General features: G+C 41.6%; 1 protein-coding gene across 3 annotated transcripts in view; it reads right to left on the bottom strand.

Moving 5' to 3' along the window:
* The window catches only part of WNK3 (WNK lysine deficient protein kinase 3), a 121,747-nt gene that overhangs the window by 48,480 nt on the left and 46,048 nt on the right, over nt 1-27,219 (bottom strand). For all 3 annotated transcript variants that reach the window (XM_079765008.1, XM_079765007.1, XM_079765009.1), the window contains 7 exons: nt 26,096-26,316; nt 24,475-24,632; nt 22,696-22,784; nt 16,959-17,178; nt 10,535-10,829; nt 9,349-9,539; nt 9,117-9,257 (listed from right to left, as the gene is read on the bottom strand). In XM_079765008.1, the coding sequence (XP_079621134.1) occupies nt 9,117-9,257; nt 9,349-9,539; nt 10,535-10,829; nt 16,959-17,178; nt 22,696-22,784; nt 24,475-24,632; nt 26,096-26,316 (1,315 nt within the window). The remainder of the gene's footprint in view (nt 1-9,116; nt 9,258-9,348; nt 9,540-10,534; nt 10,830-16,958; nt 17,179-22,695; nt 22,785-24,474; nt 24,633-26,095; nt 26,317-27,219) is intronic.

Below are 27,219 nucleotides of genomic sequence, written 5' to 3'. Positions count from 1 at the left end.
TTCTACTTCTGGAAGGACCCCATCAGAACCCTGTAGTTACCAACAAAAAGTGCTGGACAAAAAGAAAAAACAACTGCCTGCAGGCATAAGAGAACAACCAAAAGCAGGTAGAAACTGAGAGGAAGGTGCCACTTGGAAGAAAGGAAGGACAGTGGATGAAGGAGTTTGCCATTTTTAGGCTTTTCTCCTGAGGGAGGGCCCTACAGAAGCTAAAACTCAGGAAAAAAATCCCATATTCTTATAAGACTGAAAACCCATATTCTTACAATATTCTCAAAACAGTATAAATATAACAGGAAAGAATCTTAAAAAACTTGCAAGTAGCTCACAGGAAGACAAGGAAAGGGAAACAGAGGAAAGAGAAACATAAGGAAAAAACAAAAAGCAAATACTAAGGTACCAAAAATTATTTTAAACAAAAATGGTTTCAATATATCAATTAAAAGGGAGACACTGGCAGAGTGGATAAAAAACCAATTATATGCTTTCTACAAGAAACTCACTTCAAACACAAGATAAATAGGTTGAAAGTAAAAGGATATAAAAAAAATATGCTGACATTAATCAAAAGAAAGCAGGAGTAGATCTGTAATATCAGATAATGTAGACTTCAGAAAAAAAGAAAATTGCTAGGGATGAAGAGGGACATAATATAATGACAAAAAGACCAATCCACCAAGAAGGCACTGCATCTTAAATGTGGATGCACCACACAAGAGGCCTTCAAACAAATGAGGGGAAAAACAACTGACCTAAAAGGAGAAATACATAAATCCACAATTATAGTTAGGAACATCAACCCTACTCTCAGCAATTGGTCGAACCTCTAGATAGAAAATTAGAAAGACATAGAAGAACTGAACTACCAACTACTGTTTCTCATGAACTTAAGATTCAAAAAATCCTCAACAAAATATTAGTAAATTGAATCCAATAATGTACACAAAGGATGATATATCATGACCAATTGGGTTTGATGCAAGAGTATTTCAACCTCCAAAATCAGTCAATATAACACATTTATCAATAGGTGAAATAAAAATAGTATGAGCATACTAATTAACCCAGGAGTCGGAATAATGGAGCAACACCTCAACTTGATAAAGAGCATGTATAAAAAATCTATCTTATAATAATCCTAATGGTGAAAGACTTAATGTTTTCCCCCAAGTCTGGAACAAAGTAAGCATATTCATTCTTACCGCCCTTATTCTACCCAGTACTCGAAATTCTAGCCAGCACAATAAAAGGAAAAAGTAAGAACTAAATGGCAGAGTTTAGAAAGAGGTTAAACTGTCTCTACTTTGGAGATATGATTGTCCACAAAAACAAGTTTCAAGGATTGTATAAAGAACCCTCCTAGAACTAATAATAAATTCAGCGAGGTCATAGGATACAAGACACGTACAGACACGCACAAATAAATTTGCTTTCTATATACTAACAATGAACATGTAGAAACTAAAATTAAAAAATACCATTTTACAATCCCTCCAAAGAAAATGAAATACTTAGGGATAAACTTAGGCAATAAAAGCAATCAAAGTAGACCTAAATAAATGGAGAAACATACTGTGTTCATGTACTGGGAGACTAAATATAATAAAGATGTCAATTCTCCCCAATTTATATATAGGGTTAATCAAATTCCTATCAAAATCCCAGCAGGATTTGTTGCAGACAAGCTTATACTAAAATTTATATGGAAAGGTAGAAGTCCTAGAATAATTAAAGTAATCTTTAAAAAAAGAAGACAGTGGGAGAAATCACTTTCCCAATGTAAGACTTTCTATACAACTACATAATCAAGACCGTATGTAATTAAGAGAGGGCTAGACACAAATGGACTAAACAAAATAAAGAGCCCAGAACAAGACCCACACAAATATGCCTTACTGATTTTTGACAAAGGTATAAAAAGAATTCAACAGGATAGTCTTTTCAACAAATATTATGGCACTATATCAACTATACATGGACAGGCAAAAGAAAAAGAAAAACGCTCAATCTAAACCTCACACCTTATACAAAAATTACAAAATAACATAGGTCACATGGATCATAAATGAAAAACCATAAAAATTTTATAGAATCCCTATTAAAATTTTGCTAGACATTTTTTCTGGTAGAAATTGTCCATATGATTCTAAGATTTATGTGAAAATGCAAAGGACTTAGAATATACAAAAAATCTTGAAAAGCATAACAAATTAGAAAGATTTGTACTACCTAACCTCAAGACATACTATAAAGCTATAGTAATCATGACATTGTGGTTTGGCTTATGGATGGACAACTAGATCAATGCAATAGGTTATATAGCCCAGAAACAGATGCACATTTATATGGTTACTAGAGGCCTGGTGCACCAAATTCATGCATGGGTAGGATCCCTAGGCCTGGCCGGCGAACATGGCCGATCGGGGCCTTTGGCTGCTGGCCAGGGCTTCCCTTCCCTGGCTGCTGGCTGCCGGCTGGGGCCTTCCTTCATTCTGTGCCACCCCCTGGTGGTCAGCGCACATCATTGTGAGTGATTGAACTCCCTTTCTCCCGGATAGAACTCTTGAGGGGACAATTTGCATATTAGGCTTTTATATATAGATTTTACTGTTGACAAAAGTACCAAAACAACCCGATGGGAAAATGAAATCTTTTCAACAAATAGAGCTTGAACAATGGGATGTTCATGCGGAGAAATAAAAAAGGAAATTTGATCCCCTACTTCATGCCATTCATAAAAATTAATTCAAAATGGACTATAGATCTGAACATAAAACCTAAAACCATTAAACAGGAGAGTATCTTTGTAATGTGGGTGCCGGCAAAGGTTTCTGAGGCCATAGAAAGCAATATATCAGTTTGATTCATAATAGCAGAAAGATCTTTATTAATCCTTGACCATTCCTGCTAGGAGTGAGCACGCACACATAGCAATCTATATCTATACATATAAAAGCCTAAGCAACCGGCTGACCGGCCAGTAGCTATGATGCACACTGACCACCAGGGGGCAGATGCTCAATGCAACTTTGCAGAGTTCCCTCTTGCACTCAGGGAACCCTCGGGGGATGTCGGACTGCCAGTTTTGACCAGATCCTCACAGGTCAGGCTGAGGTACTCCACTAGCTGGAGGGACCTCACTCACTCTGCAGATGCCCTTTGAGCCCCGGTGCCACCCCAGGTGCAGCCAGCCAGGGAGGGACCGTGGGAGGTTGGCTCTAGGGCGTGTCCGGCTCACCTCACCTAGTCCCGCCCCACTGGCCACCTTCTAATTAATTTACTTTCAATGTGCATGAATCTGTGCACTGGGCCTCTAGTTCCTTATAATTTATGCCAGCAATTTTCAACCAGGCTGGTGTGCACAATAATTTTTAAATCATGCAATACCTGACTGTTTAGTCAGGGACACTAACCTCTTTTCCCTTAGATTGTCAAATTAAAAAATGACAACAGCTAACATAACAATAGCCATCCAGTGTGAACAAATAAAAATTATACCTACTTTTTGTCAGATTGTAAAAAAAATACATTTTTGGTGTGCCGCAGAATTTTAGTAATTAGTTTTTGTGTGCCATGAGATGAAAAAGGTTGAAAATCACTGATATATGCCCTTGATAAAAAGAGAATTTTATAAAACACATAATACTTGAGATAATAGCTCTTTGGAACAGTAATATATCATAATTACAAAACTCTTCCAGTGCAGCGTACATTTTATCTAAGAAGCTCAAGGCATTTTTATTAGCCAAACTCAACAAATTCAGGGATGTTAGAGATATCTAATGCAGACCAGAAGAGTAAGAAAAGAATAAACTGGATTCTCAGTTCTTTCCTTCAATTATTTCAATCAATCCCTGCTTTAAGTAAATCTCACTGAAGTCATCATACCCTTTTTTCTCCTTTCCAGTAGAGAAGACAGCTATCCTACAAAGAGGCTGAATGGTGTCATGATTAAGGGCTCAGCCTCTGCAGCTGGGAAATTGGGGTTTAAACCCTGACCCTCCTGTATGTCATTGGGAAAGTAACTCAAACTCCTGAGCCTCAGTTTTCTCACCTGTAAAAATGGGGGTAATGACAGCTACTCTTCATAGGGTAGGACAGTACATGTTAGGCTGTTAGAAAACAGCATTTGGCACCTAGGAATCACTCAATGGTGATCGTTAGTATCATTTCATAAAGGCAATGCTTTATAATAAACTAGAGGCCCAGTGCACGACATTCATGCACTGGGAGGGTGTCCCTCAGCCTGTACCCTCTTGCAGGGTGGTTGGACATCCCCTGAGGGGTCCTTAGCGCTGCTGTGAGCCTGGCTTCTGGCTGAACCAGCGCTCCCCCTGTGGGAGTGCACTGACCACCAGGGGCAGCTCCTGCATTGAGCGTCTGCCCCCTGGTGGTCAGTGTGCATCATAGCAACCAGTCATTCCATTGTTCGGTTGATTTGCATATTAGGGTTTTATTCTATAGGATGTAGAACAAAAAAACGGGCTTCTAACATTTTAGGACTAACAACTACACTGGCCTCCTTGCTATTCTTCAAACATGCCAGACACAGTCCTCACTCAGGGCCTTTCCACGGTTTATTCCCTCTGCCTGGAATGTACACTGTGGACTCCCTCGCCTCCTCAAATGTCACCTTCTCAATGAGTCCTAACCTGATCGCCACCTTACTGAAAATTGCAACCCACTTTCCTCCTTACCCTGCTCTAAATTTCCCCAATCTCTTTGTACTGTATTATATAATTTACTTTTTATTATGGTAATTGAGTCTTCCTTCGATTAGGCAACAAAACTCAGTGACAGAAAGCGTTTTTGTTTTTTATTAACTGACACATCCCAAGTTGGTGCTCAAGTAATTGTTGTTATCATCATCGGGTCTCATCCCTTCACTTTACAGATAAGGAAAACCCAGAGAGACTTGCATCAAGGCCACTCAGTAAGGAAAAGAGCCAAAACAGGGACTGTGACTCCCAGTTCAGTGCCATTTCTACTATAGCTCACTATCTCCCTGACCCTGGAACATTACAGAAAAATCACAATCACCCACTATCTTCTCCCAGGAGGATTTACCTTTGGAAATTCTTGGCTTTGCAAATGCTGCTGTATCTGTAACAGGAAAATGCTCTGAAAGGCAGTGGGAGCCTGTACTGGGAGACCAAGTGTTGATAGATGAACAGAAGAAGATGGCCGATTTGGAAGGGCTATCCCAGCACTTTGATAGAGGGTCTGCTGTTGTAATTGTGTTTCTGCTGACCCAGAAACAAGTGCTGAGCCAGAAGCTGGCTGCCACTGTGGCTGGACAGCAGGCCACTGCCGAGTCCATGCTGGCTGGTGCCATGCTAGGTGTTTCTGTAGAGGAAAAGTCTGACTTCTGTCTAATGCCTGAAGCACTTACGGCTGATCTAAAGGTTGTATTATATGTTGTCCCATTGCTGCTGGTTGCAACTGTTCTTGCCAAGGATGTGTAATCCAGACTGTGTTTGGAATGGCCCTTAGAATACCTAGTAATGGCTGAACTTGGTTAGGTGCCTGTGACTGAGGTACCCGCTGCAGGAAAACAGCATGCTGGCTACACAAAGAATGCTGCTGCTGCCCTAGCTCCGTGGTCGGCAAACTGCGGTTTGCGAGCCACATGCGGCTCTTTGGCCCCTTGAGTGTGGCTCTTCCACAAAATACCACGGCCTGGGCGAGTTTATTTTGAAGAAGTGGCGTTAGAAGAAGTTTAAGTTTAAAAACTTTGGCTCTCAAAAGAAATTTCAATCGTTGTCCTGTTGATATTTGGCTCTGTTGACTAATGAGTTTGCCGACCACTGCCCTAGCTGGTTTGGCTCAGTGGATAGAGTGTCGGACTGTGGACTGAAGGGTCCCAGGTTTGATTCTGGTCAAGGGCACATGCTGGGCACATGCCTGGGTTGCGGGCTCGATTCCCAGTTGGGGGCGGGCAGGAACCAGCCAATCCATGATTCTCTTTTATCATTGATGTTTCTATCTCTCTCTCCCTCTCCCTTCCTCTCCGAAATCAATAAAAACATATTTTAAACACTGGGTGTAAGGAATAAATAGGCAATATTCTTTAAAACAAACAAAAAAAATGCTACTGCTGATGTGACCTTCTTGAGTAGACTGCTGATGGCTTTTATGTGTTTGTCTATGAGATGAATGAATTATCTGCTGATGCTGAATGACAGCTGAGTGAGAAACCTGGCTTGGTGTTAGATGTGAGGCAGAAAGCTGTGCAGAGAAGTACAGGGCTGGACGTGGGCCAGTGAGGAGGTCTGCTGAATGAAGGACATCTACGCAGGGTGTTGAAACTGTCCTTCCACGGCCCTCTGAGATGGAATGCTAGTTGACTGGGCTTTTAGCTGCTCGTGTCCAAAATTGACATCTATCTGGGGTGGAGCTTCTGAATGCTGGACACTAAATAAAGGCTCAGGAGAAAGTGTCTGTGGCCCAGCCAGCGTGCTCAGTGGTTGAGCATTGATCTATGAACCAGAAAATCACAATTCGATTCCAAGTCAGGGCACAAGCCGGGGCTGCGCTCTCAATCCCCAGAGGGGGTGTGTGAAGGAGGCAGCAAATCAGTGATTCTCTTTCATCAATGGTGTTTCTCTCTCCCTTCCTCTCTGAAATCAATGCATATATGGCTAATATGCCAAATGTTGGACTGACCCGTCGCTATGACGCTCACTGACTACCAGGGGCAGACACTCAACACAGGAGCTGCAGAGCTGCAGTGACTTGGCAGCGGCAGTTCTTGGGTGATGCACCCTAAAACCAGGGAGGGAGCCCAATTCCTTGAGGGGACGCATAATTCCACCTTTGGCCGTAGGTTATGTTGTTGCTGGGGCACTGTCGGCCCGAATCTGGTTTACTGCACACTTGCGTTTGCATTCCACACCCTGTATGACAGCAACTTTGCAAAGTGCCCTCTCACACTCCGGGAGATGTCAGAGAGCCAGTTTCAGCCCAATCCCTGCAGGCGATCCCTGCAGGCCAGGCCAAGGGACCCCACCTGCCGGAGGGACCCTGCTCACTCCGCAGATGCCCTTCGAGCCACGGTGCCACCCCAGATACGGCAAGCCGGGGAGGGACTGCAGGAGGTTGGCTCCAGGACGTGTCCTGTCCTTCTCGCCCAGTCCTGCCCCGCTGGCCACCTTCTAATTAATCTCCTTTCAATGTGCATGAATCCATCCACCGGGTCACTAGTATATATACTGAGTGGCCAGATTATTATGATCTCTGAATGCATAATAATCTGGCCACTCAGTGTATATCCTACATAATAAAAGGCTAATATGCAAATTGTCCCCTCGACCAGGAGTTCGATCAGCAGGCAGGCCGGCCAACCGCCCATGTCCCCTCCCCCTGGCCAGGCTGGCCAGACCCCACCAATGCATGAATTCATGCACCGGCCCCCACCCCCACCTCCCTCTCTGTCTGTGTGTGTGTGTGTGTGTGTGTGTGTGTGTGTGTGTGTGTGTGTATAATCTGTGTATCTAAGGTTGATGTTAAATGTCTTTCGTTGAAGAATTACCTTAAGGCCTGTTCAGATGTCTGCTACATAAGGTGGTACTGAATACAACTTCTGACCTGCAGAGTTTGTAATATGTGTTTTCTTGCTATTAGAAGGGTTTACAGTGTATACATGTTGGGTTATAAAGGTTGCCTGTTAAGTTGTCTGGATGGTGTAATAAGTTTGTCTTGAATAAGGGGCATGCTATAGAGACAGTGCCTGGTAAGCGGGCTGTTCCATAGGTTGCATGGGGTAAGCTGCTTGGATCCTATATGCTCCCTGGTCTGGAAAAGGTGACTGAACTGGAAGTTGCACTGGATAAGCAGGCTTCCCTTGGCCTGGGGCTGAATAAGAGGGTTGTACCAGTGGGTGAGACTGGATAAGAAGTCTGCAAAGAATGAGTTGGCTGTGATCCCGATGGCTGTACAGTGTAAAGAGGATGCTCTCTGGCTGGCAGTATATCAACAGGCTGTGCTGGAGCCTGGATTGGGTAAGCTATGATGAGCTTGTTCCCAGGGATGTATCCCAAAGAGCAGCTGCTCAGGAGCCTTCAAGGGAAGGATGGAAGTTCTGTGATGGTCCTGGATAAGTGTGTTGAACAGAATAAGATGGCTGTTCCAGAGGCTGAGTCACTCTTTCAATACCACCCTTTGGCTGTCACTGAGTGGCATGGGCTTCAGACTCTTGCAGAATACAACCCTGATGAACGTTTTTCAGTGGTGATGCCATAATCTTAGGTTGTCAAGTTCATGGCTGCTGCTGAATACAGGCTTGGAAACAAGGCTTCTTCAAATGCAGAATCTGATTTTGTGGCACTGAAGACCCTGGAGTTATAGACTCCTGATGTGCCACTGGGTATGACTGGCATACTCAGTGTATCCTTTGTGAAGTCTGATGGGCCCCTGAATGGCCTTTAATGGAACTAGAAGGGAACTGTGCTGTACTCACATACTGAGCAGAAGAATGGCTTGACAAAGTTTAAGGGTGGTTTCTTTTCCAATTATATGAGCAATGTCTCAAGATCCTCGTTATACAATGTTAGTTTAGGGCAGTGATGGCGAACCTACGACACGCGTGTCAGCACTGACACGCGTAGCCATTTCTGATGACACGTGCCGAGGATGAAACATTTGCTGCTCCTGAGGATGAAACATTTGCGAAATAATGTTTTTTCCTCAAAGTGACACACTACCCGAGTTATGCTCAGTTTTTTGGCGAAGTTTGACACACCAAGCTCAAAAGGTTGCCCATCACTGGTTTAGGTGCATCCTCAAGGAGAATGCCGTAGGTGAAGGAAAGCAGAAACTTTCAGCTTTTAGTGAGTTTTATAAAAACCACTAGAGGCCCAGTGCACGGGTAGGGTCCCTAGGCAGGGCCAGCAATCAGGGCCAATCAGGGCCTTCCTTCGTTCGTGCCGCCCCCTGGTGGTCAGCACATGTCATAGCGAGCGATTGGTCTCCCAGTCGAACTTCGCAGGGACAATTTGCATTTAGGCTTTTATATATAGAGATGATGAATTTGTGAAAGAGAGCCTTTGCCTAGCAGAAAAATCTAGGCAGTGTCAGATATGCTTAACTGAATACAAGGCTTCGAAAATGAATCTTACCTTTGTCTGTGAGACCTTCTGGACAGTTAATGGGGACACCAGGGGTTGTGAGACTGGTGGTCCAAGGACATGTACAGGCAAAACAGTGGACTGACCTTGAGCCAAAGGCAAAATTTGGGGCTGAGTCAGCTGTGGCTGCTTCTGTAACAGTCAAATAAGAAAAAAAAAACACAGATTAAAGATAATTCCTACCATTTACAGTAAATATACTGATTATAACAGCTCATCTTACCCCTGAAATCTGCTGGTAATGTCCTACTAGCTGCTGGGGTGGATAAATCTTCCCTGGAACATTCATTTCGGCCTGTGAGATGTTAGAAACCATTTGAGAGCCCATCATCTGGTCAGAGGAATAGCCTGCGCTGGGCTGACTTGAATCTGAGTGTGGAATTGATCCAGCTCCAGCCTCGGATAAGTTGTCACCTAGAACAAAGATAATAAGCAACAGGTAGAAGTGAAAACTTGAAGCACCAGGTCTAAACGGCATAGGAAATGGTGTTTCTTTCATTTTGTTTTACGCTGACAACCTGAGACATCTTCAAATAAAATATGCATAATGCAGAATTAATCAAAAACCCTCAGTGTAAACGCTCTGTGCTGACATGGTAGAATGGCAAATTTTTTCTTAGTAAAGCAAAAGCTGAAAACAAAGAATCACATAAAAATCAAATCCATTTGCTGGCCATTTCACATATATCCCTAACTAGCCTATACTTTTCAATAGGGTTTCAGTAAAATCTAAATGTCATATTCTTTTTTATTCTCCTAGAACCTAGCTAGAGAATAATACTGTCATTATACAACAATTAGCTATTACTATGAAAATGCTGTGCCCTTCTAGAAAAGAGAATGCATTACAATAGAAAAATTAGAGGCACTAATTCAAGTATAAAATTAGTGTTAATTTTATACTTGAATAAAAATACAAAGGGTCTTAAAGTCTAGAAAATTCCTTCTTAAAGAAAAAATCATACCCTTTAATTCCTAGTTTTCTATATTAAAGGACTTATTTTAGTCCCCTAAAATGGTAGAAAGATTATAATCCTTATGCCACTAGTACCTTGGGCAAGTCATGTAACAGAACAGTTTCAAATAAAACTAGCCGGCTTATCTATTTCAGGGAATTTGTAAAAGGACTGATAAAATGATAGATAACAATACTTTGAAAAATAAAAAAAGTATTATCTAAAGATAAGGGAATATAATTACACATTTGTTTGCTTTTTTTTTTTTTTACTTTTTTTTTTAAGGAAGAGAAACATCAATGTAAGCGCATAACATCGATCAGCTGCTTCCTGCACGCGCCCTACCAGGGATCAAGCCTGAAACCCAGGTATGTGTCCTGACGAGACGAGGCCAAAACAACTGCGCCACACCAGCCAGGCATTGTTTATTTTTAAAAGTTATAACTATGTTACCTGTAACAGAGGAGCATTGCTGCTGTGGTTTTCTTTGTAGAAGCTGTTGTCGAACTTGTTGATCGACTTCAGTTTCTTCACATTCAGCTGCGGTGTGCTGAGCAGGAGCAGGGGGCAAAGTTGTATTCTGGGGTGTGGGGAGAGCACTCCCCACAGACTTGCACTGCGAATCTCTGCGTTCTTCTAAAGAGCCAGCTGGCTTCTTCTCTCTTGTCTTCTTTATCAGGGTCACCCGGTCTCTAATGGACTTAGCAACAGCTTTGGAATCGCTTTCATGGAAGAATCCTGACTTGACCTATAAACAAAACATAAACAGCAAACTATATCTTTAACATTTAACCCTGGGGATCAATGGGGTGACAGATGTTGCAGCAAGATGTGCCCTCACATCCAACATTTAAGATTTTAACCTTATTTTAAAAAACTAGTGGAGTTATTTAGTGCCCCCAAATCCCAAATGCTATTAAATAACAGTTTCTATGTTCTTTCTTAATTAGACATAGGTAAATGTCAGAGTCTTTAATCAACAAAAGGAAAACAATACTATCACCAAGCATTGTTAAAAGAATTCTGGTCTTAAATCAAACAAGCAAATAACTTGATGTTTCAGTACATGCAGTCTCATTACAGGGCATTTATGACTGCCCTGTTTTGTGACATTAAAAGGGTTTGCACACTCAGCAACATTAAGTGCCTACAATAGGCTCTAGAGACATAGCGGTGATTAAGTTGGCCCTTTGTCCTATATGAGCACACAATCTGATGCTGAGGGACAGATACACACTGAAAAGGAAATAAGAGGTAGGAATGAGCTGCTGTAAAAGCCCTAAAGGCGCACCTGCCTCTCTGGAGGAAGTAGAGAAAGTGTCACAGAAGATAAACTCTGACCTGGATTAAAACAAACAAACGGAAAAAAAAGAACTTGGCAGGCTATTGAGTGTAGATGACATTTACAGATCAACACTCCAGGCAGAGGGAAGTATGCTAACAGCAAAGTACTACAGCGTGCTAGGTGTTAGAGGAGTGAGGAGAAGTTAAGGACTTGTCTGAGAGGAACAGGGCTGAGGAGTAGAAATGACCTGGGGAGGTGCTATGGCCTATCATTCTCAGTCCTACTATCTGCATTTTAGAGTATGTCTTGGGAGTCTGCAGACTTGGGGAAATTTCATGGTAGTTGAAAGATGATTAAAATGTGAGACGGAGTCCATATATTTAAGTTCACTCCCTTTGAAAGCTAAAAGAACACGCAAACAAACCCCACAGTAAATGGATTTTTAAGTTATAAGCCCGTAAGGACAGGGAGAATGAGAGAAAGACAACCGCAACAATAGTTTGGACTCTTTTGAATACGGAAAACAAATCCTATATAATAAAAGGCTAATATGCAAAATCGACCAAATAGCAGAACACATTCACTGACCACCAGGGGGCAGATGCTCAATGTAGGAGCTGTCCCCTGGTGGTCAGTGTGCTCCTACAGGGGGAGCGTCGCTCAGCCAGAAGCCCGGATCATGGCTGGCTAGCACAGCAGTGGTGGTGGGAGCCTCTCACATCTCCACGGCAGCGCTAAGGATGTCCAACTGATGGCTTAGGCCCGCTCCCTAGTGGGCCTAAGACATCCCCTGAAGGTTCCAGGACTGCGAGAGGGTGCAGTCTGGGCTGAGGGACCTCCCCCCTCTGAGTGCATGATTTTCGTGCACTGGGCCTCTAGTAGATAATAATTGACTTAGCAAACCTCAAAAAGGTGAACTAGAGAAAGCGGAGACTCATTCCCATTCACGCTCAACACTACTCACAAGTTGCAGGGACTGGTAGTACCAGGTACTTCCAAAACTGGGTAAAATCAAGAGATGACTAAAATAAGGAAGACTAAGGGAAAGGGTTTTGAGAAGCAGATATGTAGGATCCTGTACCCTGCCCTCCATTCCATACTTTTCAGTGACTGCTTCTCCCCTACCCAAGGAGTCTACAGTTTAGTTCTCTGGACTATGGAACACCAGGCACAGTTGAGGATATGGCTTATAACAAAAAAATTAAGTGACCATATGCATGCTGAATGCCATTATGCAGAAACTTCCAGCCCTCTTCCCCACTTGGCTACCAAAATACCAGTAACCAGACCCTTACCTTCCAGGAAGGACATTGAAAGATTCCTCTCTAGGGAATCTGACCAATCCAAGAAGAAAAACCTACAAATACTGATGTCAGAGAGTCCCCAATTAATGGCCTACCCAGATACCCGGTGGTAGAGGTCAAAGTTAATAAGTCTGACACAAGCAATCATACGGTCCAATCAGCTTGTCAGTCTCTGTGGTAGGCAAAATGATGGCCCCTGGAAGATGTCACATCCTGATCCTCAAACCTGAGCGTATGAGATGTCACTGTGCTATGCACAGTTGACATGAAGGTAGGGAGATGATCTGGTTGAGCCTTTTACCAGCTGGTGACACTAGAAGGATTTAACATGCCATTGCTAACTTAAAGAAGAAGTGGGGGCATGTGAAGGGACTGTAAGAACTGAAAGTGGCCCCCTGACTAACAGCCAGCAAGGAAATGGGGACCTTAGTCTTACAACTGCATGGCATTACATTCTGCCAACAACCTGGAAGCAGATTCTTCCCCAGAGCCTCCAGATAAGAGCCTTGGTGGCCAACACCTTGATTTCAACCTGCGAAACCCCAAGCAGAGAATCCAGCGAAGCCCACTAGGACTTCTGACCTACAGAACTGAGATAATAAACGAGTGTTGTTTTAAGCCACTAAGACGTTTGTGATCATTTGTCACACAGCAACAGAAAACTCATACACTCTTCCACTATTAATCATGAACAGCCGGCCAAGAATTACCAGAAATATGAGAAAAGCCTCTAACAAGAAGATGGAGCACAAAACTAACAAAGGAAAAAAAAACAGCAAATTGGAGTAAAGAGACTATGCAGGGAGAAAAAAATGTCAAAAGCACTCCCTTTACTAAGGTTACAGAAAGATGCAATAATATTGCATCAACACAACAAAGAACACGATTTTTACTCTAAAAAAGAAACAGACCAAAGTATAAAGGAACTCTTAAAATTAAAAACATGATAGCAGAAATGAAAAACTCAATGGAAGGGTTAGAAGATAATGTTGATAATAACTGCCAGAAAGGAGAATAAAAAGACAAAAAGATGGAACATAAAAATGATAAGAAAATTGGAGAAACAGTTCAAGAGGTCCGACATCCAAATAATAACAGCTCCAGAAAGAGAAAACAAAGGGGAAGAACTCATCAATAAAATACTTCAGGAAATCTCCCAGAAACTAAAGGGTATGAGTTGGCCCTAGCCAGTTTGGCTCAGTGGATAGAGTGTCCGCCCTCGGACCGAAGGGTCCCGGGTTCGATTCCGGTCAAGGGCATACACCTCGGTTGCAGGCTCGATCCCCAGCCCTGGTCGGGGAGCATGCAGGAGGCAATCAATCGATGTGTCTCTCTCACATCGATGTTTCTTTCTCTGTCTCTCCCCCTCCCTTCCCCTCTCTCTAAAAACTGATGGAAAAACATCCTCAGGTGAGGATTAACAATAAATAAATAAGTTTAAAAAGAAAGAAAGAAAGAAAGAAAGAAAGAAAGAAAGAAAGAAAGAAAGAAAGAAAGAAAGGTTATGGGTTGACAGATTGGGAGGGTCCACTGAGTAGCCAAGGCAGTAAATGAAAATAGACCCAAATCAAGACATAACTGTGAAATTTTAGAATACTGAGAAGAATGCCAAGATATTACAAGCTTCCAAAGAGGTAAAATGGATCACATGCAAAAGATCCAGCAAACAGAACAACTTTGCACTTCTCAATATCAATATGGAAAGCTAGAAAAGCAATGACTCTTAATTTTTTTTAACTGCCAATCTAAAATGCCTTAGCCAGCCAAATAATCGGTTAAAATATGAAGACAGAAAAAAGACACTTTTTATAAATGCAAGTCTCAAAGAATTTACCTCCCATGTAACTTTTCTGAAGACGCTAACAGAGGAAGTATGAAACCATAACAAAACAGTAAGCCATGCTGGGTCCCGGGTCCGGGTGAGGCCGTGGGCCCCTGGATCCGGGTGAGGCCACGCGCCCCTGGGTCCGGGTGAGGCCACGCGCACCTGGGTCCGGGGGAAGCTAGATCCCGGGTCCGGGTGAGGCCGTGTGCCCCTGGATCCGGGTGAGGCTGGGTCCCAGGCCCGGGTGAGGCCACGCGCCCCTGGGTTCGAGTAAGGCCACGCGCCCCTGGGTCCGGGTGAAGCTGGATCCCGGATCCGGGTGAGGCCGTGTGCCCCTGGATCCGGGTGAGGCTGGGTCCCAGGTCCGGGTGAGGCCACACACACCTAGGTCCGGGTGAGGCCACGCGCCCCTGGGTCCGGGTGAGGCCACGCGCCCCTGGGTCCGGGTGAAGCTAGATCCCGGGTCCGGGTGAGGCCATGTGCCCCTGGATCCGGGTGAGGCCACGTGCCCCTGGGTCTGGGAGAGGCCACGCGCCCCTGGGTCCGGGTGAAGCTGGATCCCGGGTCCAGGTGAGGCCATGTGCCCCTGGATCCGGGTGAGGCTGGGTCCCAGGTCCGGGAGAAGCCGCGCACACCTGGGTCCAGGTGAGGCCACGCACCCCCTGGGTCCGGGTGAGGCCACGTGCCCCTGGGTCCAGATGAAGCTGTGCCCCTGGGTCCGGCCGAGACCCAACCAGAGGGAATCGAACCTGCATTACCACCATTTGTCCACCATCCAGAGCTGAGGGGTCAGTGCCGACATGTACACATAAGGAACTGGTGGACATTGATATTGGGTCTCAAAAGAACTGTTGGTCCAGAAAGAAACTCACTAGACTGATTCATTTGCCTGTCAGCATAACTATTATTGCTCATCTCACATTCAGTTCATATAAGTATATCTCTAGTGACACATGATCTTGCTCATCTAGGGGAAATGATGAACAACATAGACTGATGAACAAGAACAGAACCAGAAACAAGGAGGCATCGATCGGACTATCGGGCCTCAGAGGGAGGATAGGGGAGGGTGGGGGGAGGGGGGAGAGATCAACCAAAGGACTTGTGTGCATGCATATGAGCCTAACCAATGGTTAAGTTCAACAGGGGGTTGGGGCATCTGTGGGGAGGGGTGTGGGATGGGAATGGGGGGATGAGGACAAATATGTGACACCTTAATCAATAAAGAAATTTAAAAAAAAAGAAATCAGAAAGAAAAAAAAAAGAGTAAGCCATGGAAGAGAAAGATGTGCGATTCAGGAACATGAAGTCCAATACAGGAGAGAGGCAGAGAAGCCTATGAAGACAGTGAAGGGAGATACCAGGATGAGAGCTGTGCACCAGATGTTCAAGGCAGTCATTCCAGATTGGAAGTGTGACTAGACAGACAGCCCTGTTGTCTCCAAGATCTCCACCATCACTGTCCCATTCTTTTTCTTCTTCTTCTTTTTTTTTTTTTTGTTAATCCTTAACAGAGGATATTTTTTCCATTGATTTTAATAGAGAGTGGAAGGGAGGGGAATAGACAGAGAGAAACATTGATGTGAGAAAAACACATTGATTGGTTGCCTCCAACACACATCCTGACTATGGCCAGGGATCAAGCCTGAAACCGAGGTATGTGTGCCGTTGACCAGAAGGGGCTGATGTTCTAACCACTGAGCAACCGGCTAGGGCCCATTCTTCTTTTTAACCTGAGAACAGAATTTCCAGATGAGCCTGCTTCACAGTATCTGTACTTCACTAACCTTGACCACATGCTGCTGAATGAAGCTCCTGCAAGCCCTCCCTCCAAGCACTGCAACAGTCCAGGTTGGGGACCCAGACAACTCATTCTGGTCCACACAACAGCCCCACTGATGCACTGACTGAGGGGAGCCACATGGTTAGTTCCCTGGACTCCCGCGTGACCTCACCCACTGACTTTGCCAGAAGGGGCTCTTGTAAACCCTTCTCGAAGCTGAAGCCAGACAGTGACTGAGGGGTTCTGTTCAGCTCCTCCTCTCCTGAGCAGCTTCACCTATAGGAGTAACTTCAGTAACCAGTGGGGCGTGTGCTTGCCACTCAGGTTTTCAAAACAAAACCATGTGTTACTTAGGTAAACTACAATGAAAAGCAAAGGAATGAACAACACAAAAGTCAGAATAGATATTGCTGGTGGTGATGAGCGAGGGAAATGCAACCTGGAGGGGCACACAGATGGCTTCTAAGATACCAATTGCATTCTGTTTCTTAACAAAGGTAGTATATTATCAGTCTTTATACTTTATGTACAAATTTAATATACTCTGCTATAGCAATACATTTCATAGTACAATATCAATTTAAAAAAGAAAAGGAGAAAATGAAAAAAGAAAGTAATGAGAAAGGAAATCAATGCTGATACTTCTAAGGGGCAGGGAAATAGCAGTAGAATTCACTTACCATTTCATAGGCTACTTCCTCAGGGGTATCTTTTTCTAAATTGAAACTGAATTCAATAGCTTCATTGTCTTTGTGCTTGCCTTTCAATTTTTTAGGGTCTTCAACCCAGAGTCGTAAAGCCAGAGATGAATTTGAGCAATCATCTTCCTCTGCTAACTCCACCCTCAGTCCTGTATCCTCAGCAAAAAATGCGTGGTTTAGTAGGTTCTTGATAGACAACCTAATAAACAAAATACATAGCTTATTAGCAATCCTTCCAATCATAAACAACATATAGAACCTTTAAAACTAATTGTATCAAAGTAACACTCTGTATTAAAATTTCTATTAATTAAACTATTAATCTGCCTTGTCATAAAAACAAAATATTTTCTCTAACTTATTATTACCAAGGATGCAAAAAAAATTCCAACTAACATGCATCTGTAGGGACCTGAATTAAAGATTATTACTAGCAACATATCTAGATACTGAAGTTTTACATACCTAAAAGTATGCCTTAAAGAAAGTTGAAGACTGAATCTTGGAGGGAGGGTGAGTGGGAGGTAATCAGCCAAGGACCTTGTATGCATTTATGCATGGCCCAAGGACACAGACAACTGGGCGGTGATGGCCTAGGGCAGGTGGAGGGGGGAGGGTGAGGGGGCGGGCTGGAGGGGGTAAATGGGGGGTATATGTAATACTTTCAACAATAAAGAATTATTAAAAGAGACAGAGGGAAATTTAGAGAAGTGCTGCAGTTCATGTTACGGGAATTGAGTAGTTTCCCTAAACCACTGGCTTAGGTTATTAAAACACATTGTAGACGGATCATGCGAATTCTCGTGTTTTCATATTACACAGGGTTTTACAAAGTATCATACTTTAAAAAGATAGTAGCTTGTAAGAACATGTAATAAATAACTTCAAAATGCAATGGGTATTTAATTTTAAGGCGTGCCTGTAACATTTATGTAAAACGTTTTTTGTCCTCATTCAATAGAAACTTACCTGGACACTGGGTAAAGCTAGCAATAAAACTACTGGTCCAAATTTTTTTAAGACTCAAACAACAGATTGTCTGCCAAGGAAATGAAAAACTCTTCCAGATATGTAAACTCTAAAGTAAATTAGAAGTTCAAATTCTTTGCAAATGTTATAAATAGAACTCATAGCCCTGGCCAGTGTGGCACCAAACGATTGCTGGTTCGATTCCTGGTCAGGGCACATCCTTAGTTGCGGGCTCGATCCCCAGTAGGGGTCATACAGGAGGCAGCTGATCAATGATTCTCTCTCATCATTGATGTTTCTATCTCTCTCTCCCTCTTGCTTTCTCTCTCTTTAAAATCAATAAGAACATAAAAAAAATAGAACTCGTAGACTTCATCAGCCATAATCAGTGTATGTCACACTTTAGAGCATGCCACAGGTGAAGCTAATTTATAATTTATAATTTAGCTCAGCAAAGTCCCATGGTTTTCTTGAAGTATTTATGTCTAGTGTTTTAGGCCAAAGTATACATACAATGGATACAAGACTAGCCTAATATCAGGGATTAACCATCTTTGAAGAAAAAAAAAAAGTACAGGGGGTTCTAAAGATTCTTTTACAAGCTGGGAAGTTAATTTCCTTTCCTTTGACCAATTTCCAAAATAGATATATAATATCTAATCTATCTGTATTACAGGCCAGGGAGCACTAAAATTGATGTATTCCATAATGTCTACGTAGAAAGCCCTGCTGTGCTATTTAAAACAGATAAAGCATATTGACAAAGTGTTATCCTGTAAATTAAGGATTTAAACCCTCTACATATTTAGTGATCAAAAGACAAATAATCCTTAATCAATAAAGAAAAAAAACAGAAAAAGAAAAAAAGACAAATATTTAACTAAGGCAGTGATATAAAAAGAATAATCTTGCTCAGACTAATTAGTTTTAGGGTTAAGGAGAAATGTGTTTAAGAAAGCACAACCAAGTTAAACCCTCTGCCTTCAATGAAAAATTTGCCTACTTGATTAAAGAATAATTATAGCAATCGCAGAAGATACCATTCATTAAATACATATCACTGTTAGGTATTTTATATGCATTCATTATCTTTTTAATCATCAAAACAATGCCTGTTTTGAGTAACAGTTAAATCAGTATCACACTGATTGAGTCCAGATTTGAATTTTAGTCTCATACTGAAGCCTGTGCTCTTTCTAATAAACTAATATGCCATGAATCCTTTTGAATATTCCACTGTTCTTAATAAATCGTAATTAAAATGCTGTACAAACAATAATCAGAATCTAAACTAAAATGGATACTTCAACATAGTATTTTAGCCTTGCTTAAAAAGAGCAAGCCTAAATTCCTACAACTCAAAAAGAACAAAAATAGATAACTCAATTTTAAAAAGGGCAAAGGACTTAAATAGATAATTTTCCAAAGATATGCAAATGGCCAATAAGCACATGAAAACATACAACATCATTAGTCAGTAGGAAAATGCAAATAGAAACCACAATAAAATACCACTTCACACCCACTAGGATGGCTATAATAAAAAATCATACAAACAAACAAACAGAAAATAACAAGGGTTGGTGAGGATGTTGAGAAATTACAACCTTCCTACATTGCTGTAGGGAATGCAAAATGGTGCAGCCACTGTGGAAAACAGTTGGGTGGTTCTTCAAAAAATTAAATGTAGCCCTAGCTGGTTTGGCTCAGGGGATAGAGCATCGGCCTGTGGACTAAAGGGTCCCAGGTTCGATTCCAGCCAAGGGCACATGGCTGGGTTGCAGGCTCTATTCCCCCCAAGTAGGGGGCGGGCAGGAGGCAGCCGATCAATAATTCTCTCTCATCATTGATGTTTCTATCTCTCTATCCCTCTCTCTTCCTCTCTGAAATCAATAAATATTTTTTTAAAAATTAAATGTAATATTACCATATCATCCAGTAATTCCACTCCTAGGTTTATACTGAAAAGAATTGAAAGCAGAGATTCAAGCAAATATTTGTATACCAATTTTCATGAAGTATTCATAATAGACAAAATGTAGAAATAACCCGTGTCCATCAGCAGATACATGAATAAACAAAATGTGGCATGTTTATGTGTGTGTATATATGCATATATGTGTTATAATATTATTCAGCCTTCAAAAGGAAGGAAATTCTGATACATGCTATAACTTGAAAAACTACGCTAAGTGAAATGAGCCAGAAACAAAAGGAGAAATACTGTATGATTTCATTTATATGAGGTAACTAGAATAAGCAAATTCATAGAGTTAGAGAGTAGAAGAGAGGTTACAAAGGGTTGAGGGAAAGAGGGAATTAGGAGTTGTTTAATGGGTACAGAGCTTCTGTTGGGCTGCTGAAAAGTTCTGGAAATAAATAGTGGTGATGGTTGTGCAACAATGTGAATGTACTTAATGCCACTGAATTATAACACACAAAAAGGACTAAAATAGTAAATCTTATGTTATATAAATTTTACCATAATGAAAACAAATACATACCTAGATATGGCCTGTTGGTACAAACACAAAGAATATTCTGTAATAAAGCTATACAATATTCTGTAATAAAGCTATACAAATACAAAGAATATTCTGTAATAAAGCTTACACAGGCCTTACCTTAATGGCTTTATGTATTCTCAGATAAGCAACACTAAACTTAGATGGAAAAATAATAAAAGTAGGCAACAATCAAATGCTGGTGGAAATAATTTCTATAAAGAACCTGTCACTTTTTAAAAAATATATTTTTATTGATTTCAGAGAGGAAGGGAGAGAGAGAGAGAGAGAGGAAGAAACATCAATGATGAGAGAAAATCATTCATCGGCTGCTTCCTGCAAGCCCCCCATTGGGGATTGAGCTCACAACCGGGGCATGCACCCTGACCAGGAATTGAACCATGATCTCCTGGTTAATAGGTTAATGCTCAACCACTGAGCCACACCAGCCAGGGCAGGACCTGTCATCTTTATTAACCATAGTCAATAAGGAGGTAAAAATCAAATGACTAATCTATCAATTTAAGTCAGCAACTGTCCAAAGCTCAAATGAAAGGGAAATATAAGCTAAAACTAAAGGGTGTTGTCCACAAGAAAGACAGAAATTGTGATACAAATAATCTAGAATACCAATTCTTGAACAAAAACAGCCCTATCAACTTTACTATATATGTGTGTGTGTGTGTGTGTGTGTGTGTGTGTGTATATATATATATATATATATATATATATATATATGGCTAATAGGCTAAGTGTCCCTCCGACCATTCAATCAGTCGCTATGATGTGCACTGACCACAGGGGGGGTGGGGAGACACTCAACATAGGAGCTGTCATGACGCACTGGCCATTTACAAAGAAATGGCACTGTGGACCTGATGCCTGACAAAGCAACACTCAGCTTCCCCTAAGTGGGACAGAGGCCCTGCCACGACCATAGAGCAACAGCCCACCAAATGGCAGCAAAACGCTGCCAAGACTCCATGGTGCAAAATGCGGCCCACAGCCCAGCCCAGCCCAGCCCAGCCCAACCCAGCCCGGAAACGGCTGCTGTGGACGCGGGGATAATGACGTCAGGTAGCAACGCCGAGCTTTCTCTCCCTGGCGACTAGCCTCCTTGGAGTTTCTTCAGCCCAGGAACATGACTTGCTTTATAGCCAGGTGCAAACATTTTACACTTTAACCAAATGTCTGCGAAGCGTTTTCCTGTGCCTCATCTCATTTGATCCTTACAGAAGTCCTGGAGTAGGTAGATAGGAGACTCAGTAGAATCCTATTTTCTTTTCATTAGCAAGACAACGGAGATTTAGAAAGTTTAGAAACTTGACCCAACTGAAAAGAAGTAAGAAATAGTGGACCTTGAAAATGACTTCAGGTTTTCTCACTGCAGAGTATAGTCAAACACTGCTACAGTTAAATATTTTATCCTTTGTTCTCCCTGTGTGATCTATAATAATAATCTGCTGTGTTGCTGACAATTACCTGAAAGAGAAATTGGGGTGCTTCACTGGGCTGGAAAAAGTTTAGCTAAATCAGAAAGCATGTCTAATTAAGCAAGTTTATTCCATCTATACATAGTGTGTGTGTGTGTGTGTGTGTGTGTGTGTGTGTGTGTGTATGGCTAAGTTGACTCATGCATGCATGATACATATAAAGCTCTTGCTGGTGCCAACTGCACACGTGTGTTTTGATCTGTCATTGTTGATCGTGAATTTGGTTGATACTTCTATTATAGGGAAAGGGCGAATAGCGATATTAAAATATTTCTTCTAATTAATTTCCTTTCAATGTGCATGAATCTGTGCACCGGGCCTCTAGTCATACTATAAGGACATAGGGTTAAATTTAAAAAACCTGGTGAGTTGATGGTTACATTTTTTAAAACTACCATAAAAAAACCATTTAAGTACTTACATAAAGGTGACCCACAGAAGCTCTCTACTTAATCAACTGTCAGAAGTAAGTTAATGGGGGAGGGAGAACCCACTGACTTAAACTGATGCCTCAAGGTGACGAAGGCTTCTCACAACACACACACACACACACACAACCCAAATGTTGCTTCAAGGAAAATTTAGCAGATGATATCAAAGTCTAAAATGGCAAACAAGGTACACTGATACACTTTACTAAAGACAGTATGGTTTGGGTTTGGCTTCCATGCAGAGGTCAGAAAATGACTGGGTGCAAGGTAAGAGAAAATGCATCCATCAGTTATGTCATTTCACTAAATCGGCACCCACCTTTCAGATTTGTTTTGACGAATACAACCTTCGATGATTTCTTTCACTTCAGGATCAGTGACTTTATTGAAACTGGCTGGTTTTATGCCCTGGGAGGAGAAAATGGTTTCTAGTTACAAATGAAGCAACTGAAAGCCCAAATCAACATGACTTTTATTACAATAATGGTTTTTACCCTAAACTATATTCAAGTTTTAAATGAGATAAATATATACATACACTATGTCTTTAACAACTTTTTTTGACAAGGATTTTGTCCTAGTTCTATAGATAACAGTAAAAGTTGTAAATAATCTAAATCAACAATAGAGCCAAAATTGCATATTATGTAATATATATGTGCCAATATTATGTAGAAATTAAAATTGTTCTCAAAGTAATTATTAACATGGGAAATTCTCACTTCAACATTAAGTAAGGAAAAAACAAGACCCCAAAATGTATAAATAGTACTACCCCAATTAGCAAAATATAATAAACAAATATTTTTTGAAATCAGAAAATATTCAATGTTATTAAAGAACACTTATGAAAATTCCTAAGAAGGGCTGCTTTATTGCAAATATTCCAAATCAATATTATTTCAAAGTCTTCTAGAATGGCTAGAAACAATAAACAATCAAATTGATTTGTTGGAGAAACTAGGTAATTTTTCCTATAGAATATCCCATATTCTGGACATTGGCCTATTTCTTTTTTTTAATTGACTTTTTTAGAGAGAGGAAGGGAGAGAGAAACACTGATGTGAGAGAAACATCAATCAGTTGCCTCCTACACACACCACAACTGGGGGTTGAACTAGCAACCTGGGTATGTGCCCTGACTGAGAATGGAACCTGCCACCTTTTGGTGTATGGGATGATACTCAAACCAACTGAGCTACACCAGCCAGGGCTGGCCTTATTTCTTATTGTCTACCTACACAAACCTCTGAAGTCAGACTTGGGATCAAAATCCATTAGTAGTAGCAATGTGAATGTGGATAAGTCACAATCTCTGATACTCAAGTCTCATCATTTATAAACTGAAGATAGCACCATCTTGTAGAGATACAAAGATGAAAGCATGTGGCATACAGCATACTTTTAAAAACAGTACCTATTAGCATTAGTTACTGAAACAGTCTAACAATCACCTTCCTGGCCTATCCTGAGTCACCTAATTGGATATGATGTAGACCTCTTTTGAACAATTCTAACACTTTGCTTCTACCTCCCTTATGTCCCTTACAATAAATACTCCCATGCTGTTATTTTTATAGTTATTTGTGAATTTATATTACTGTCCTGCTAAAAATATAAGCTCTTTGTGGGTAGCAGACACTTCGTATACATCTTTGCATTCCTTGCAATTTCTAAAAATTTATGCATAGTAAGAATCAAATACTGTATCTGTTTAACTATATAACTATATTTTGAATGCCCTTTCTTAATCAGGCTTTTAGAACTAAAAGAGACCCTCAAAACTATTTAGCCAATTTTTATTATTCAGGTTTGGAAAATAAGAACCATCTAATAAGTATCTAAAAATTCTTTACAAACAAATGGATATAGATGAGATGTCTATGTTTTCCCAATAATACTAATACAGAGCATTTTATATGACCCCAATAGAATATAGATATACAACATATATCTAAAGCTTGTTTCGTTACAATTATTTTAATTTTGCACTGTTATACAGAACTAAACCAAAATTAGGTTTTACTCAGTTTACTTAAACCAACTTCAACATGAAATATGGCAGTTTGCGAAGTAAAAAGAATAAAGTTATACCTACACTAGTTACTTTACGGTATATTTGAGCTGCATTTTGGCACTCAGAATAAGGGTACTCCGAAGTAGCCATTTCCAGCATACACATCCCAAAAGCATAGACATCTACAGATTCATCATAGTGCTCTTCATACATCTCTGGGGCCATAAACTCAGGAGTCCCTACAAGGTAATACCACAACCGCACTTTTATTAAAAAGAAAAATGTGTTCACAAAAATTACTTTCCCTTTGCAAAAAAGGATTACTTGAGATAATTTCTACTTCCTAAAAGAAATTTATAAATATAAAATTTGTTGAATACTTGCTATCCTATAAAGAGGTAATATGCAAATTAACCCTCACGCCCTCACAAGATGGCTGCCTACAACCAGGCTGGCAGGGGGGTTAGTGAAGGACGACCAAATGACTGAACAAGCAGGCTGCATGGGGCAACCAGGCCAGCAGGGGGTTTAGTGAGGGATGACCAAACGACTGAACAGCAGGCTGCGTTGAGGGGCGACCAGGCCAGCAGGGGGGCGCAGTTGGGGGCAACCAGGCCAGCAGAGGGGTCAGTTGGGGGTGACCAGGCCGGCAAGGCGGGGGGGCAGTAAGAGGCGACCAGGCTGGTGGGGGTGGCAGTTAGGGGTGACCAGGCCAGCAGGGGGAGGGGTGCAGTTGGGGGCAACCAGGCTGGCAGGGGGGGACAGTTAGGGGCTACCAGGCCAGCAGAGGGGGACAGTTGGGGGCGACCAGGCCGGTGGGGGGGTGCAGTTGGGGGCGACTGGGCCAGAACGGGGGGCAGTTGGGGGTGACCTGACCAGCAGCAGGGGGCAGTTGGGGGTGACCAGGCCAGCAGGGAGAGCAGTTAGGGGCGATAAGGCTGGCACACAGAGGCAGTGAGGGGTGATCAGGCTGGCAAGGCGGGGGGCAGTTAGGGGCAACCAGGCAGGCAGGCGAGCGATTAGAAGCCAGTGGTCCAGGATTGTGAGAGGGATGTCCGACTGCCAGTTTAGGCCCAATCCCCCGAGGGGTCCCGGATTGGATAGGGTGCAGGCTGGGCTGAAGGAACCGGGCCTCTAGTATCTATATAAAGCACTTAAAGAATTTCATTAACTTTGTGTACTGATAAAGTACAATCTGTAATGCTCAAGATTAGGTCATGATCACTAAAATTTGTTTTTATTTCTATCCTTTTTAGTTATTGAAATTTTTCATAATTAAATTAGTAAATTAGCTTTCTTAAGTCCTTAGAAACTTTCAATAATTTAAAATATACCCCACAAAAGAAAAAAATACAGTAGGATATCTCAAAAATAAGGCAATATATAATATTTCAAAGCAAATTCACATACTAGGCCAGAGGTCAGCAAACTTCTCCATTAAGACACAAATGGTAAATATTTCAGGCTCTGCCATTATACGGTCTCTGTCACAACTACTTAATTCTGCCACTGTAGTACAAAAGCAGCCACAGACAATACACAAACAAGTGGGTATAGCTGTGCTCCAATAGAGCTTTATTTATAAAAAATAGGCAGCAGGGCCAAATTTGGCCCATGGGCTGTAGTTTGCTGCTCCCTGTTCTAGACAAATACAATCAACAACTCTCTTTACCCAACCAATCAACTATAAAATGTTAATCACCAATGACACTTTTAGCAAATGATGTGCGCATTAAGGTAGCCAGGCCTAGATCACCAATCTTCACAGATCCAGTAGGTCCCGTGATGAAAATATTGTCACACTTGAGATCCCGGTGAATAATAGGAGGAGTCCTAGTGTGCAAGAACTGTAACCCCTTTAAAATTTGCCTGCACCAGCTCCTTAGGACCTTTGGTTTCATGACTTTAAATCGTTTTAAGTACCTATATAAAGAAACAAAAGACCACATGTTAATAAACATACCTAACTTACTATATGAGCAGTATTAGAGTAAATCACTTAAGCTAGCAGAAATTGTATGTGCCATACTACTATTACCATCACTAAGTTGTTGTTTTTTTAATTTATTTTAAATATATGGGTTTTTTTTATTTCAGAGAGGAAAGGATAGAGAGATAGAGTCATCAATGATGAGAGAGAATCATTGATTGGCTGTCTACTGCATGGGGATCGAGCCCACAACCCAGGCATGTGCCCTGACTGGGAATCAAACCATGACCTCCTGGTTCATAGGTCAACGCTCAACCACTGAGCCATGCCGGCTGGGCACTAAGTTGTTTTTTATTGTCTGTTATGGCAAGAAAATTCTAAATCTAAGGCCTCATTCTTAGAAAAGAATCCTACCAAGATTAGTATTTTTAATTCAAAACAAGAATCATTCCAATCAGGGTGGCCTTTTGTGAAATGGCAGCACAATTTTAAGAAAGTCGGTCTCACACTAGCTGGTTTGGCTCAGTGGATAAAGTTTCAGCTTGTGGACTGAAGGTCCAGGTTCCATTCCGGTCAAGGGCACAGGCCGGGGTTGCGGGCTCAATCAATGATTCTCTCTCATCATTGATGTTTCTATCTCTCTCCCTCTCCCTTCCTCTCTGAAATCAATAAAAATATATATATTTTTAAAAGTCCGCCTCTACTTCCTAATAACTGCTTATATAGACCACTAGAGGCTTTAACTATGTAAAATTTTAGAGCAAGGGTGTCAGGAAACAGAGGAAGTATACCTCACATTTAATAGTTACAAATAAGGGATTAAACCATCAAATGAAAAACTAGTCAGAAACAAAGCAATGGACTATAATCACATAGTATATAGCTCATTAGATATG

The sequence above is a fragment of the Cnephaeus nilssonii genome (assembly GCF_951640355.1).
Source record: "Cnephaeus nilssonii genome assembly, chromosome: X".
NCBI lineage: Eukaryota > Metazoa > Chordata > Mammalia > Chiroptera > Vespertilionidae > Cnephaeus > Cnephaeus nilssonii.
The sequence above is the reverse complement of the archived record's forward strand: the minus strand, read 5'-3'. Positions and strand labels throughout refer to the sequence as shown.